Source organism: Cornus florida, unplaced genomic scaffold, assembly GCF_030987335.1.
Source record: "Cornus florida cultivar Cherokee Brave unplaced genomic scaffold, ASM3098733v1 CherokeeBrave_3.0.0_Hap2_Chr01, whole genome shotgun sequence".
Taxonomy (NCBI): Eukaryota; Viridiplantae; Streptophyta; class Magnoliopsida; order Cornales; family Cornaceae; genus Cornus; species Cornus florida.
In genome coordinates, this window is record NW_026775571.1 from 80011193 (window position 1) to 80027603 (window position 16411).

Genomic DNA, 16411 nt, shown 5'->3' on the forward strand with positions numbered 1-16411 from the left:
AATTGTTGAATCCAGTTTATGTAAAGGTCCAATATATTTCAATGTTTTTCTTGATTATTTGGTATTATAAGAGAGAAAATATTTTATGTACTCAAATTCTTAATTAGTATCAAAACAAGTAATTATGAAATAAAAAGTGGGTATCCACCAATCAAATTAATATATATAGTTCATTACAAAGTTGTAACAACAATTTTCATATATAAAGTCAAAATATACCAAACTTGGAAATTTAAACTAAATTTCTTTCAATTTTAAATTCAATGCACCGATTTAATACACCCATAACACATCATGACAATTTTGTTTTGGTCACCTTGGGAGTTGTTGGGTTTTGTGGCTTGGATTTAGTGTGCGAGTAAAGTACGTACTGTTAGGAGTGAACCGGTCCAAGCTATGTGAACTGGTCCATCTAGGGTGAAAAGTGATGACTCCTACTTGGACGAGTCTAATGATTACGCATCAATCCATCATGATACATGTGAGGGAAATAGTTTCTTATTCCGTCGGGGAAGTTGTGGAACAAGATTAATATGGGAACTCCTTATAGGCAGATTGTGGGATTCTTGTCCAACATGAAATTGTATTTGAAGACTCTATAAATAGAAATAGAGAGAGATGATGGATATAAGGGGTTGAAAGGGTGAATGTTGTAAGGAAAAGGTAAAGTATATATAATTCCTAAGCGTAAAATTGTAACCTCAAAAGAGATGATGAGTGAATGAGTGTGGTTTTGACATCTAATTGTATATTATCTTCCTTAATTCATGATAATGAAATATCTCTCTCCATGGACATAGACCTGGAGTTGGGTGAACCATGTAAAATATTGTGTTATGCGTGGAAGTATGTGATTGTTATCTCCATATATGCTTGTATGATGATGTGATGATGATGTTTCTGTTTTGTGTAATGAATGAGGGATTTAACTCTCAACAATAGCCGATCGTGAGATGAGTTGGAGAGAGTTAAAAACCCTAACAACTGGTATCAAAGCCGATGGTGGGTCAGAGTCTGTGGTTATTACTAAAGATCAAAGTCGAAGACGGTGGTATGAAGTTTATCGGAGTTGTAGGTTGATCGTGGGTGCTATGGAGATTCAATGACTGTTAATGATGACATGAAGGTATGATGGTGCGAAGACATAAGTCATGAGGAATAAGTTTTTGGGACAAGCCAAAGAGCTAAAGCAAGTACGGGATGGAAGGAAGGAAGCAATAGGAGGTTTGATTCAAGGTAAAGAGATTTTTGGTCACTGTGGATCTATGAAGGAGCGCATGAAGATAAATTTTAAGCCAAAATGAAGATAGTTGGGTTTTGTGGCTTGAATTCAGTGTGCAAGTAGAGTTTTGGCAAGAGTGAACCGATCTAAGCTACATGAACCAGTCTATTTGGAGTAAAGAGCGAAGATTGAAAGAACTGTCCTATTTAAACCGGTCCAAGGATTACAAATTGTTCCATCATGCCTGGTACATGTGCGGAAAATAGTTTTCTATTCCGTTTAGGAAGTTGTAGAGCAAGATTAATATGGTAACTCCTAGTAGGCAAATTATCAAATTCTTGATCAACAAGGAATCGGGTTTGGAGACTCTATAAATAGAGATTGGTGTGAGATAAAGATAGAGATAGAGAAAGGAAAAATGTAAAGGGTTGAAAAGGTGAGTGTTGTAAGGAGAGGGAAAAGTATATGTAATCCATGAGCATAGAGATGTAACCTCAAAAGAGATGATGATTGAGTGAGTGAGGTTTTGACAACTGGTTGTATATTATTTTCTTTGATTCATAATAATAAAAATCTCTCTCCATAGACATAGCTCTAAAGTTGGGTGAACCATGTGAAATATTGTGTTGTGCATGAATATATATGATTGTTATCTTTATATATGCTTATGTGATTATGTGATGACGATGTTTCCGCTGCGTGTGATGAATGAGGGATTTATCTCAACAACAACTAATCGTGGAATGGGTTGGAGGAGTTAATATCCTTAACAACTGGTATCAGAGCCGATGATTGGTCAGAGCTTGTGGTTAGTCCTGAAGATCAGAGTGAAAGATGGTGGTATAAAGTCTATCAGAGCTAAAGGATGATCGTGAATACTATGGAGATTTAATCAGAGTTGTTGATGGCACGAAGGTATGATGGTGTGAAGACTTCAGTCCATAAGGACCACATTTTGGGGACAAGCTAAAGAGTAGGTGTTAGTTCTCAAGATAGGGCGAGTATGGGATGGAATGAATGAAGCAAGGTTTGATTCAAGGTGGAAAGATTTTTGGTCAAGGAAGAGTTATAGATCGAGGAGCGCGTGAAAATGGATTTAGAGCCAATGTGGAGCTTATTGAGTTTTATGACTCGAATTCAGCGTGCGAGCAGAGTTTTGGCAAGAGTGGACCGATCCAAGCTATGTAAAGCAGTTCATCTGGGGTGAAGAGTGAAGATTGAAAGAATTGTCTTATTTAGACCCCTTCAAGGATTACAAACTTGTCCATCATGTCTGATACATGTGCAGAAAACAGTTTCTTATTCCGTTTGGGAAATTGTGGAGCAGGAGTGATATAGTAACTTCTTATAGGTAAGTTATGGAATTATTGTGTTTGAAGACTCTATAAAGATAGATTGACGTGAAAGAAAAAAAGGGAGAAAGATGAAAGATGTAAGGAGTTAAAAGAGTGAGTGTTGTAAAGGAAAAGAGAAAGTATATGTAATTCCTGAATGTAAGATGTAGCCTCAAAAATGATGATGAGCGAGTGAGTGGGGTTTTGACATATATGTGTATATTCTCTTCCTTGATTCATAATGGTTGAATCTCTCCCTCCATGGACGTAATCCTAAAATTTGGTAAAATATATAAAATATTGTGTTGTGCGTGAATGTGTATTGTTATCTCCATATACACTTGTGAGATGATGGTGTTTCCTATGTGTATGCTAAATGAGAAATTTAAGTCTCAATAACAACTATACTTAAGAGTAAGTTGGAGATAGTTGATATCCCTAATAGGAGCTTCAATGCTCTCTTCTTTCCCTTGGTCTTATGGAGGTTGGTTTGGTGTAGGGCTGCAACTCGGGCGGGTTGGGCGGGTTTGAGGTATAACTTGAGCCTAACCCACCATATAAAATGCTAAACTCAAGTCCAACCTAACCATATGTTCAACCCTAACTACTCAACCCAAGCCCAATTCATCCTTCTACTTTTAAATTCGGGCTTGCAACTTGGACTTAGATTTCATGAAAAAAATTGGGGTGAATTCAAATTACTCATATAACTAATCTTCATACAAAAAATTTAATATGATCTTGAATTAGTTTTAGATTAAAGTACTCTTAAAAAAAAAAAAAAAAGTTTAAAGACATTTTATAAATTTTGAATAAATTACAAACAAATTCTTAGAAAATTAATTGTCTTAAATGTTAAGATACAATAAGTTAAGATTTAACAAATGAAATTGTAAAGAAAAAAAGGTAATCATAGTTTAAATATTATATATAATGTATTTAAAATTTAAAATATATATGAAACTAATTTTAGAATTCGGGTTCGGGTTTGCTCGAGTTACTAGTACTTCAACCTAAGCCCAACCCTAATTAAATTTGGATTAAAAAATTTTAATTTAGACTCAGCCCTATTTGTAAAAATAATTGTTCAAGCCCACAAAAAATCAGGCGCGCTCGGATTGGGTTCGAGTTGCCTAACCCAAGTTGCACCCCTAGTTTGGTGTCCTCCAATTGTATTTCATATGTTGGTATAAACTTGGCCCCATGTTGTTTATTTTTCATTTTTACTTATCAAAAAAAAAAATGTAGTTTATTTTTCTTTTTTTTTTTTTTTTTTTTTTTTTTTTGGTAAGAAACTCACACCCCCTTTGGATTTGAACCTCAATCTTTCTGCATTCACTCCTTTGATGGATATGTTAAATACTTGAATGGCAGGCATATGGGTGGTGAAAGTGGATACTTAATTCGTAGTAGATTACTTAATCTTTTATTGAGATTGTTTATTCAAGAAAGTAATGAAAGTTGGGTTTTTTTTTTTTTTTTTTAAATAAGAAAAAAACAAATATATGTTAATAAGTTTTATTTACTGGTCTTCTCATTTTAATTATTGCTCCTAATTGGTCTCAATTAAAGAAGTATAATCAACTCATGCTTGAACCAATGTTTAATCAACTTGAAGGAAAAAAAGAAATAGTCTATATGCTCGTGAAGTAAACCCTATTTTAAGTCTGAGTTTGAAGAGCACTGAATAAACATGAGCACTCAAAAGTCCCAAACTAATATTTATGTATATATTATACAAAAAAAAAAAAAAAAAAAAAAAAAAAGAGAAAAGAAAAAAAACATTTAACGTTTTTAGTTACTGAGTTGTATTTTACTTTAAACAGTTTTAAGGTTAACAAAGAGAATATCTGTATATATATATTTTTCAAAATAAGTTCAGCATTTTTTAAACAACGTAACATAAAACACTGCTTATGTGCTTAAATAATGATAAATAAATAATATGTATAATACCAAACAGACCCTAAGTCTTTTCAATTAATTTCAGGTCCAAATTTGTAATTTTGCTAGCCAAATAGGTTTTAGGGTTCTGCCGCTATTTATATACATTCAGTGGTTTTCATTCGCCTCTCTTCCATTGGAAAGACGCATCAACCTCCAAAGTCTCCGCACGCATAGCTGCAATGGTAAGCACCATATTACTTTGGTTTGGTTTTGGTTTTGGTTTTGGTTGTATATCATATGTAAACGTGATTTTACACACACAAACACATATAAGCATACATACGAGCCCTCACGAATTGCATCAATGGTTTTTTCCTGTTTGTTTAGTATGAAAATGTATCAAAAGGAATAGAAAAGAAAGAGAATCTCCGATTTTAGTTTGTGTATCAGTTAGGACTTTGGATTCTGAGGAAACCAAAACCTCCACTGAACTGTGTCTAAGACTATTTGACCTAGCTGAGCTGAGTTTTTCCTTTCTGGAACCCGAAACGTATTTGAATGTGGGTTTTCTTTCTGACTTTTATCTGGATCTGGATTTGTTAGATTTATAGTCTCAATTTCGTCAATTCCGTTGTAATGCTGGTTTTTAGCTCTGGGTTAAGTTTTATAGAGTATTTTTTATTCTAAATATTCTATTAATTTTGTTTATATGTTTATTTTCTGAATGGGAACTTTTGATGTAGCTATGTTTAGTCTCTAAAGTGCAGTTTTTTTTGTAGGTTCTTTTAGCTTAATGGGTATGCCTATGTTTATTTGGTTACTGGGTTTTGGTTTTAGGCGTGTAACACAGCCTTATATTTTGGTGAAATCTTATAAATTTTATTGAAAACTTATAAATTTTGGTGAAAACTTACATAGCGCATGTGGACTTTTTGTATGTTGGTGAGTAATGCTCATGTGGATAGATACAGAGAGTATTTTTCTCTTTCCATGTCTTCATTATTGGTATGTCAATAGTGTATTTGGATTGATATAGTTGGTAGGAAAGGAAAAGGAAGGAGGGGTTATATGACACCTGGCTTAGAAATGAGGAGGGAAAGGGGAGGAGAGGAAATGATGGGCTTGTTTGAGTAAATGTATTTGCTATCCTCCCATAAATTGTAGGAAGTTGATGATATAGATAAAGGAGCTATTGGTTATCAGTTATGTACCGATTTTGATTTATCAAACAAAGTTTATGTACCGATTTTGGCATAATAAGTGAATATATAGTTTGTTTTTCTACGAACATTACTAAATAATGATTTCCCTTCCCTTCCCTCACTACCTATTTCAAACAAGACTAAGTAATATCGCCATCCCTCTTTTCTTTTTTCTTAGAAGGGAATAGCGATATTATTTATTTTCTCTGACATGTAATGCTATCACTTTCTTTCTGTTTCCTCTGACTTGTCCAGATGTATTAGAATTTAAGTTTTTTTTTTTTTTTTGGTCAAGTTGCTATGTTTGACATGTCATTTGCTTCATGTATTATAATTTTTGAATTTCTTGGCTCAATTAGTTATATTATTTGGTGAGGTATTTAGTTAAATAATTAATCATATGGAATTCTTGTTAGTGGCTTGTATCTGATTTTTGTTTTTATTGGTCTATTTTCAATTAAGTTCTTGTCCTGTTCTATTTTTCTCTTCAGGTGTTTGTCAAAGCACAAAAGTCGAGGGCCTACTTTAAGCGGTTTCAGGTTAAGTTCAAGAGAAGGAGAGGTATGGTATTTGTATTCCCAGTTAGTTGCTACGAGTCTAAGATTATTTGCCAAGTAATGGTGTTTTTTGCTTAAAACATATGCAGAGGGGAAGACAGACTATCGGGCAAGGATTCGTTTGATTAATCAGGACAAGAACAAATATAACACTCCAAAGTATCGTTTTGTTGTGCGATTTGTATCCTTTTCATGTGCAATTTGTATTCTATGATGTGCTGTCTCCCCCTCAACAGCAACAAAATGTCCAATTTTACTAGGCAATACATATTCTAGTTTACTTACAATATTCTTTTATTGTTGAACTGAAGCATGAGAATTCCCGTCCTGGAGTAACGTCTGAACTTAGTTAGCATGGTAAAAGAGTGATTTAATTATTTTGGGTGTGGTGACTGGTGAGTGTAGTTAATGCATATTATCCATTGTTAGCCTTAATCTTGCTATCAGACTAACAAGGATATTACCGCACAAATAATATCTGCTACTATTGCTGGTGATATGGTTCTTGCCGCAGCATATGCCCATGAGCTACCTCATTATGGACTTGAAGTAGGTCTTACAAATTATGCTGCAGGTATGACAACTCAGTTCTCCCCTTTTCTCTAAATTGTCTTTGTGTACATTGTACATCATTTTGGATAATTGATTTTAATTATTATGATCAGCATACTGTACTGGACTTCTCTTGGCACGACGCGTCTTGAAAATGCTTGAGATGGATGATGAGTATCAAGGCAATGTGGAGGTATCATTGTGAAAGTGGTTCACGATAATTTCATATTTTTCTGATTTGCAGCGTTGTCCACAACGATTTACCTATGATAGAACTACTTGTATTGTTAGGCAACTGGAGAGGATTTCTCAGTTGAACCAGCAGAGAGCAGGAGGCCATTCCGTGCTCTCCTTGATGTTGGCCTCATTAGAACAACAACTGGAAACCGTGTTTTTGGTGCTCTTAAGGTATTCTATCTTATGTAAACTGTTGTATATATTTAAATGCAATTTGTTCTAATTCTTCTATTCAAATTTACTGCTGGAGTGGCAGTATGATAATATTTCACTTTATGTGCATATAAAACTTTCAAAGTCTTGCATTCTTTTTTAAATCTAAGTGATTGCCTGCCCTGTTGTATTAAAATATTTGTCCTGCATGTTTTTTCTTGGTACAATGCAAAGCAATTTTTTTCCACAGGAGTTCAACCATTATTATCTTTACATCTTATGTTACTGGATCTCTTTGGCAATGTTTTTCTCTTTATTTTAAAATTTTGAAATTTATTTTTTGATTGCTGTTACTTTCTCTGAAGGTCATGTTTGAGATATTATTCTTTTACATTTATCAGAAAAATGGTTCCACTCTTTATGCGACTTTCTTTTCATTGACCAATTAGTCCATGTCACTCAGATTTAGTTATAATAAATATATTATAAATTTTTTGCTAGTAAAAATTAGAATACTTCGTATAGTTACCGTCAGAAAAAAATATTTTTTAAAAATTTTATACAACTCTCTGCCTTTTTTATCAAAAATTTAGGGCTCCTGATTGTGATGTCTGTCATTGTACTCAATATTTTGGAGCTTGTTACTTGTTCCAAACTTTGGGTCTTTGGGAATGTTTCTCTCTTTATTTTAAAATTTATTTTTTGATTGCTGTTACTTTATCTGAAGGTTAAGATACATCGTGTTTGAGATATTATTCTTTTACATTTATCAGAAAAATGGTTCCACTCTTTATGACACTTTCTTTTCATTGACCAATTAGTCCATGTTACTCAGATTTAGTTATAATAAATATATTATAAATTTTTTGCTAGTAAAAGTTAGAATACTTCATATAGTTACCGTCGGGAAAAAATATTTTTTAAAAATTTTATATAACTCTTTGCCTTTTTAATCAAAATTTTAGGGCTCCCTGATTGTGATGTCGGTCATTGTACTCAATATTTTGGAGCTTGTTACTTGTTCCAAGCTTTGGGTCTGATCCATTTGTTTAAGTGTGTCATTTTCCTGTTCAATTTAAATTGCCCCTATTGCCTGCCATTATGGTGAGTGCACAAACGGCTTTATCTTTTAATGAAGTCTTTTATTTTGTGTTACCATTATGTTGGGTCTATGTTGATGCCTTTTCTCTGTAAGAAATTAAGGAAGTTCATATTTTTTGTGGTACTGTTATGTTGGGTCTTTGTTGATGCCTTTGCTCTGTAAGAAACAACTAACATTTATTATTTTGAGGGTGTTGCTCTGTTTTCAAAGAACCATATTATTTGGTTAAAGTTGGAATACCTTTCCACCTTTGGTTTTTGGCATTTTCTTTTCCCCTGCTACTGTCACAGTTGACTTGTCTTGTTTGAAATGTGAGCAGTAATTCAATTGTCAATGGTTACAGGGAGCATTGGATGGTGGTTTGGATATTCCTCACAGTGACAAGAGGTTCGCTGGTTTTTCGAAGGATTCCAAACAACTTGATGCTGAGGTTCATCGGAAGTATGTTTATGGGGGCCATGTTGCTGCATATATGAGTGTAAGGAGGCTCAGTATTTAAAGTCATGCCATGATATTGTTAGAGATAAAGCTCGTTTTTCATCCTGAACTTACTTTGCTGTGTATTTCAGACTTTGATGGAAGATGAGCCAGAAAAGTATCAGTCTCACTTCAGTGAGTACATCAAGAGAGGAATTGAGGTAGATGGCATTGAGGAGCTTTACAAGAAAGTTCATGCTGCCATCCGTGCAGATCCCACTCCAAAGAAAACTAAGAAACCTGCACCTAAGGAGCACAAGAGGTAAGGCCTTGTTTTTCCATTTAGTCAATATCTATTTGTACTAGGGTATATTATTACCCAGTTTCTTGTTTTGGGCAAGTTTGGGCAATTCACAGTCGTTCTACTATTATAATTTTTCTTACAATTTGCCTTTCCTTTGATCAGTCAATATCAACATGCAAATCATGCATTATGTGTAGTATTGTAGTTAAGTGTGGAATTTTTATTTTAATGCATTTTCATCTTTTAATTACTGAATGCTCTTATATTTTGGGTAAAAAATTCTTTTCCTGGAAAACAAGATAGTTCTGCTTACAATATAGGGCCATTTGTGCTTCAAAATATTGTTTTGTTAATTTTTTTTTTACTTAAATTGAAGTTATTGAATGATATTACTAGGGTATTAAAGCATATGTTCTATTTACATTCATTTCGCTAATCCTGTTAATCCCAAGAACTCCCCTGATAATGAGGGGGAAAAAAAGATTTACAAAATCTTGCACATTGGAGGTTTGTCCTTTTACCTTTTGAGGCTTTTGACTTGCAATTATTAAATCTAAAGAAGTGGTTTACTGCATTTCTTATTTTGTGGTAAAATGTTTGTCTTTTAAATGCTTTTGACTTGCAATTATTAAATCTAAAGAAGTGGTTTACTGCATTTCTTATTTTGTGGTAAAATGTTTGTCTTTTAAATATTTTTGTGATGATTGAGAAGTGTTGAGTGGTTAATTGTTGGACATATTGGTAATTCTATATTTTTCCCCCAACAGGTACAACTTGAAAAAGCTTACATACGAGGAAAGGAAGGCCAAGCTGATAGAGCGCTTGAATGCTTTGAACTCGGCGGCTGGAGCTGATGACGACGATGATGATGAAGATGACGAGTGAAGAGAGTAGCGGCGGCGTCTGAGGAATTAAAATGATATTTGTTGGTCTTCAGCAAACTTTCTGGCCTGCAGTTAAAATTAGAACCTGTTTGTTATTTTGGACCTCTGTTTTGTCTTTTGGCCATTTTTGCAACTTGGAGTGTGTTCCTTTTTTCTATTTAGAATTTGGATATTTAAATGGTATGAAATGCAGTTTCATTTTTGACTTTGGTGGTGTTATTTGTAGTGGAGATTGTAGGCTCTGATGTTCCATAAATAGTGTACTTTTGGGCTGCAAATTGATCTTCTTGTAGGGTGAGTGGTTTAGCTGACGATAGCATGATGCTTCAACTGATGTATACCATTCCTTGGAATTTTTCCAGTTATTGCCCGGTATTAGGGGGATGGGGGACTGCTTATTCCCTGTGGTGGTGGATTATGGGACTACCTTTTTTCCTGGGTAAATTCTAGAAAACCTATTTGAATAATTGTATGTGCTTTAGAGATCACGATTATTTAGGGACTGTTTGGAATGTGTTATGATAGAATACTCTTTTAATTTGGGTCCATATTGGTTTGGAATAATTCCATCGTAACAGTTTTTTTTATTAAATTTGGGTCTATATTATGTTTGGGATATTGGTGGTTATGGGTTACCATAACATAACACCAAAAACACAGTCCTTGGTTTCATGTGTATGTTGTGTGTTAAGATGACATAGGGTATATTTGTACACGGTGATGTAAAGTTTGAAAATTTATTTCATGTAGAAATTACCAATGACATCAAATTATTTTATTTATTTTTCATAAATACCAATCATATCAATTTTTAACAGTAAGAAAAATTAATAATCGGCACTGATAAGTTTATAAAGTATTCTCTCCACTAAAATTATAGATTTAGGGCTGCGTTGAAAATCAATCATTCATTGAAAGTGGGTTTTGGCTTATTATCGTGTTGAAAGTGGGATCAGTTTAGTTCTTCCATTTTAAACAATAGTGAGTGATTGAAGTGATCATGGAATCAAAGCTTTTTTGTTTTGTTTATAAGGTTATAATTATTATATTGAGTTCGAGTATGCGTAAAAATAAATGAAAAGAAAATGGTAACATGGGTATGAAAATAGATATTTTTATAATATCTCTAAACAACTTTAAGTAAATTTCTTTATTTATATATAGTGTGTTATGCATATCAAATATTAAGTTAAACAAATATAAGTAAATTTTGTACGTATCTTGTTTTTTTGTAAATGAAATTATAAACTATAACAAAAATCTAATTAAATGTTATGATATTGATAAGTCCTTTCGAAATCTTTCATCTAATTTGATTTTTGACTTGCATGATAAACATGAAAAGACCACCAATCTCACTCTTGAGTCTTGAATGTATCAATTGTAAACCGCTAATCGTTTTAGGCTTTCAGATTATTTGTAAATTTCGAATGTATGTAATCACTTAAAAACCATAGTACCACACATATCATAAATTTTGAATATTTTTTTTCAAAAAAGATTTTTGTCTTTTGAAATAAAAAAATATATATTTTTATTTTTATTTTTCGGTGTTTGGCAAAAGTTTAGGTCGAGATTGAGGTCAAGTTCATCGAGAGGGACGTGTAAAATAACTTGTCGAAAATTGACTAGTAAGTTAGTTTTATTAAGTTTTAATTTTTTTTTTCTTCATAATAAATATTTTACGACAACAAAACACTAAAAAATAAAAAAATATATTTTACATCCAAACAAAGGGAGCCTAAACTCTTAGGGCCTGATTGGGAAGTGTTACTATATTATTTTCTAATATTGATATTTAAATTTGGACTCATATCATTTGATACTATAGTGAGGAACTAAAACAAAATTTTAATTTTTCCAAAAAATAAATTTTCTTTACTAAACATGATTTTGATTTTTATCAAGACACTTCTATAATAAAACGATTATTTTGATATTAACCAAAACATAACACATAAGATACATCACAGGTAAATAGAACTTATACAATAGATAAATGTTTGTATGGTTTGCTTTTTCTTACTCCTCTTTATTTTTTATTTTTATTTTATTTATTTATTTTTTAAATGTGTGTGTATGCTTAATCATGAGTGCGTACTGTGTAGTATAGGAGCTAGTAAAATAGGCACATGTGGGTCCACAAAAATTGAACCTTATCTAGGTCCAACCAATGGAAGCCCTCTTTTATTTACTTGTAAGCCTCCCAAACACTATCTTCTCATAGATTTGTTTTCTGCATCACAAAACACTTAAAAATGTGAATTCAAATGAATCCCAAACACACCAACTGATATGCAACCATGGCCCATTTACTAACTCCAGCTCCAGCTACTACTGCCACACCCATCTCAACAAGATTCACAAAGAACACACATTTCCCAACTTTTGGTTTTCAGAGATTGAGTGTGTTGGCTTGCCACCAAGGTCCTGATCAAGCCCTGGATGATGATGATACACTTGTCCATCGCAGGTTTGTGTATCTTCCTTCATTTAAGCTTCATGAATGCAGCATTTAAATGTCTGTCTGCCTTGTACCATGAAAAATGTATGTGTGTGTGTGTGTGTTATGTGTGTGTCTGATGTTAGCTTGCATTTTCACATAAAGTTACTTTAATGTCAGAGGCTGCAACAATGTTATAAAGCTTTTCAATTAAAATCTTTTGAAAAATAAACCATTGGAGTTAAGATAGCACGCGGTTGTATTTCGGAGGTGCCAAGAATGTAGTACCTTAGTTCTCGGTTAATGGTTAATTGTTGATTTTTATTTTCAAAGAAAATATTCAGATGAATATTCATTGGCAGTACTACATAGTGCTGTCCGGGTATGCAATGTTTTTATTTTTTATTTTTTATTTTTTATTTTTGTTATTATTATTATTTTTTTTTCAATTAAAATGAGAGGAATAATTTGGGGGAAAAAACTTTGTTGAGTTGAGTTAAAAAGTAAATCTGAAGAGGGCTACAATGAGAATTTTATATACTCAGCATGATTAGGTCTCCAACCATAAAAGTCATTACATGATTCTGATTTAATCTTTTGCTGACTTACGTGTCCAGATCAATAATCTGAAATCATCTAAAAATTTATCCTCGAATAAGTCAATTTTATATATTTATTAATAAATATATAAAAATCATCTATGTAAATGTTTGTGGAAAAAAAATTCAGAATACATGGTCCTCATGAGTCGTGACGATATTGGGGGAACTTGAATGGTTACAGTCATGACTTTTGTCATTGTCTCCTAGAGTTGTTACACTTATTTGATGCATCCAAATATTTTGTTTCTTGTCCTTAAAATTGTAGGCCACTAATTGAATTTTGTAACAACATTGACAATTGTTTAATTGTGGTGCCAATTGTGGTGAGTATATAAGATTAGAGTCATAGTATTACTAATTTGTACCAATAAATGATCACTTTAATGCTTTCTTTCAGTGCATAAATCGTCAATCTTAACGTATATCATGGGTTCAAGATTAGGTCTCTAATCATACAAGTTATTACATAGTTCCGGGCTAATTTTTTGCTTGCTTATGAGTCCAGTGATGATTGGCTCAGATTAATAATCTCGGACCATCTAAAAATTTCTCCTCCAATGTTGTATATTTATTAATAAATAAAAAGAAGACCCGTCTTATAGTTAGACATGTGAAGTATAAATCATCTATGTAAATGTTTGTGGAAAAAAAATTCAGAATACATGGTCCTAACGAGGATATTGGGGGAACTTGATTGGTTACAGTCATGACTTTTGTCATCATCTCCTAGAGTAGTTACAGTTTACTTGATGCATCCAAATATTTTGTTTCTTGTCCTTCAAATTGTGGGCCTCTAATTGAATTTTGTGTGTGAGTGTGTTAACAACATTGACAATTGTTTAATGCATTGAAGGGTTTGAAGTCTAACACCTTCAGCGCATAAATCGTCAATCTTAACGTGTGTCATGGGTTCATGATTTAGGGTTGTTATGTTGGGCTTAGTTGGTGCAACGCTTGGCTTAACCGTCGGCGATCGGAGTGCAATCGCCGCCGCCAGAAGGCCTCCGCCGCCTCCACCCGGAGAGAAAAAGGACCCCAATGTTAGTGGTGTTCTGGCAAAAGTTCTAGCTAGCAAGAAAAGGAAGGAAGCCATGAAAGAATCCATGGCTAAACTAAGAGAGAAAGGAAAGGCCATTGATGAGCCATCTGAATAGTTTCCCAACAAATTGCAATTCCTTTTAAATTGCTCATAAATTTATCCACATTTTGAAAATCTTTTTCAATGTGGAGGAAAATATGTATTCCAGTTATATATCTCTTCTAGAGAGTGGTGAATCATTTTGCTGAAGTAACATTTTGTAGTGTATTTCATGAATGCTTCACATTTAATCAGTGGTCTTCTTTAATGGATATTAGCAACATGCCAGTGGCCTAGCGGTACCAAGTCCCTACTTTTCAAAGAGAGGTTAGGAATTCGAGCCTCCGTGAAGTCGTGTGTGTGTAAGTATCCAACTAAAAAAAAAAAACCTACCATATATTCCAATTAAATTATCCAATGTAAACCACTTATGGTTTGTTAATAAATTGCTGAAGTGTTCATTATGGTATAATTTATTTAAGTTACTAAGATGTATAAAGATGGTTGAGATTGTTCAATGAATTGATTATATATATATACAAATAAATAAATAATAGTATTTGAAAACCATTCTCATACTTAATAGATCCAATTTTTATCACTGTACCAACCCGTCATGCCCTAAAAATTTTAACACAAGGACCCTTATCTTATACTAAAATCTAGTACGTGACTCATATCATACATTTACCAAAATTCATGATTAAATCAGTAAGAATACATTTTATTTAAAAATCCATTAATCCAAAGGAGATTTATTACATCCACCAACATATAAAATGGATTTTATTACAAAGTGTTTGCTAAGAAACAATAATAAAACCAAAATGTGGAAAATCCGGAAAATCTCCATCTGCCATTAAGCCTCCTTTGCAAGCTAAATCCATGTGCACTTGAAAGTGATAAAGGGGTGAGCTCACAAGCTCAGCTAGAAATTGCTAAACATTATCATCGTTCAGCAAGTCAATCATTACTTATAATCCGTATAAATATACATATATAAGTGACCGCGAAATATAATCATCGTCATTCTATAACACTAACTCAAACGGTGAACTTGTAACCCATCTAGAATTTAAATTACTAAAATTTCACTTACCTCACATGAGCCCCTGGCTCCCCTCAACCAGTTGGCGTTCTAATGTCATTACCTCACATGAGCCCCTGGCTTCATTTCAAATAAATGGTGTAAATTGCATAGTCACTGACTACCAAATACACACGTGTGGTTGGGTTATACGTTTACTCACTAAGATGGCCCCTGACCATATCCGCGTACTAAGGGCACCTTTAGTCCAATGGCCATAACAAAAGAGTAATTCACTCCCGAAGACAGTACCTGACTGCTCTCAACAAACACATCATTGTATAAGTCCTAGATTAATGCTCCAACTAGTTTAATCACATCAATTAACACTAAATATATTTAAATAATTCTTACTCATAATATCATGAGTTTATCAAACACCTTAATTAATAAATACCAACATACCAGTATCAACTCATAGTCCTAATTACAATAAGTTGCGAACTTATACTCTAAATTTCAACCTACCTTGCCAAAACTTATTCTCCTCCATTTCGTAAGCTTATTCCATGGTGGTAAAATTTCCATTCATTTAATCAAAATAAACCATTGCCTTCCACCAATCTGAGACCTATTCCTCTTTATTTTCATCCAATCAATCAACTTTACCTGCAAGTCCATACTTGGGATTTCATTGCCACACTAGTACTGAACAAACCAATCTTAAAAGTTAACACCCATTTGCACAAGTCCATAAATACATCAATGTAGTAAGACATCCAACAAATATGATGATTAAAACAAAATACCATATATGTACGGAAACCAATGACCAGTTATATGATAATTGAACACCCACCTCTATTTATATATATATATATATCCATCATTTATGTATCTACCAAACATGCTAATTATGTAAAATATCATTTAGAATCCAAAATTCATTCAATTAAATACTTTCTCCAAAATCAACTATAATCACATGTGCCTGGATTATTTCATAACTTTGTACGTAATCTCCAACCCACTAATTAAAATAAATTATCATAAGATTTAATAAATCATAAATAATCATCTAAAATCCAAAATACAAATATACACAGAATTTAAAGCAAGTATTAACTTGCCTGAAAATGAAGTCTGCTAAAGCTTCTTCGTTTATTTGAATGCTCGTGTAGACATCAAAAAATAGTATCGTAGATAATGAAATGCCGATATACCAAGTCTAGATATATAACTAGCAGTTGAGTTCCAGACTCTTTTAAAAAATCAAACTAAACTGAATGATAACGTTATCTCCGTTGAATAACCTATGTCAAATAACCTAATCATTTCTTATCGTAACTTTATCTCCTTTTATATATATATAACACAAGTTAAGTGTTAAAAAAAAAAAAAAAAAATCAC

General features: G+C 32.9%; 2 protein-coding genes across 2 annotated transcripts; both read left to right on the top strand.

Moving 5' to 3' along the window:
• The first annotated feature begins 4584 nt into the window (after positions 1 to 4584).
• On the top strand, positions 4585 to 10056 carry LOC132302518 (large ribosomal subunit protein uL18). Its single transcript, XM_059799404.1, has 9 exons — positions 4585 to 4685; positions 6137 to 6206; positions 6292 to 6383; positions 6650 to 6776; positions 6868 to 6947; positions 7046 to 7162; positions 8590 to 8724; positions 8816 to 8985; positions 9735 to 10056. The coding sequence occupies exons 1-9, from the start codon at positions 4683 to 4685 to the stop codon at positions 9850 to 9852; spliced, it is 912 nt and encodes a 303-aa protein (XP_059655387.1). The 5' UTR covers positions 4585 to 4682; the 3' UTR covers positions 9853 to 10056.
• A 2008-nt stretch (positions 10057 to 12064) lies between these two features.
• On the top strand, positions 12065 to 14246 carry LOC132302526 (uncharacterized). Its single transcript, XM_059799416.1, has 2 exons — positions 12065 to 12324; positions 13819 to 14246. The coding sequence occupies exons 1-2, from the start codon at positions 12155 to 12157 to the stop codon at positions 14048 to 14050; spliced, it is 402 nt and encodes a 133-aa protein (XP_059655399.1). The 5' UTR covers positions 12065 to 12154; the 3' UTR covers positions 14051 to 14246.
• The last annotated feature ends 2165 nt before the right edge of the window (positions 14247 to 16411 follow it).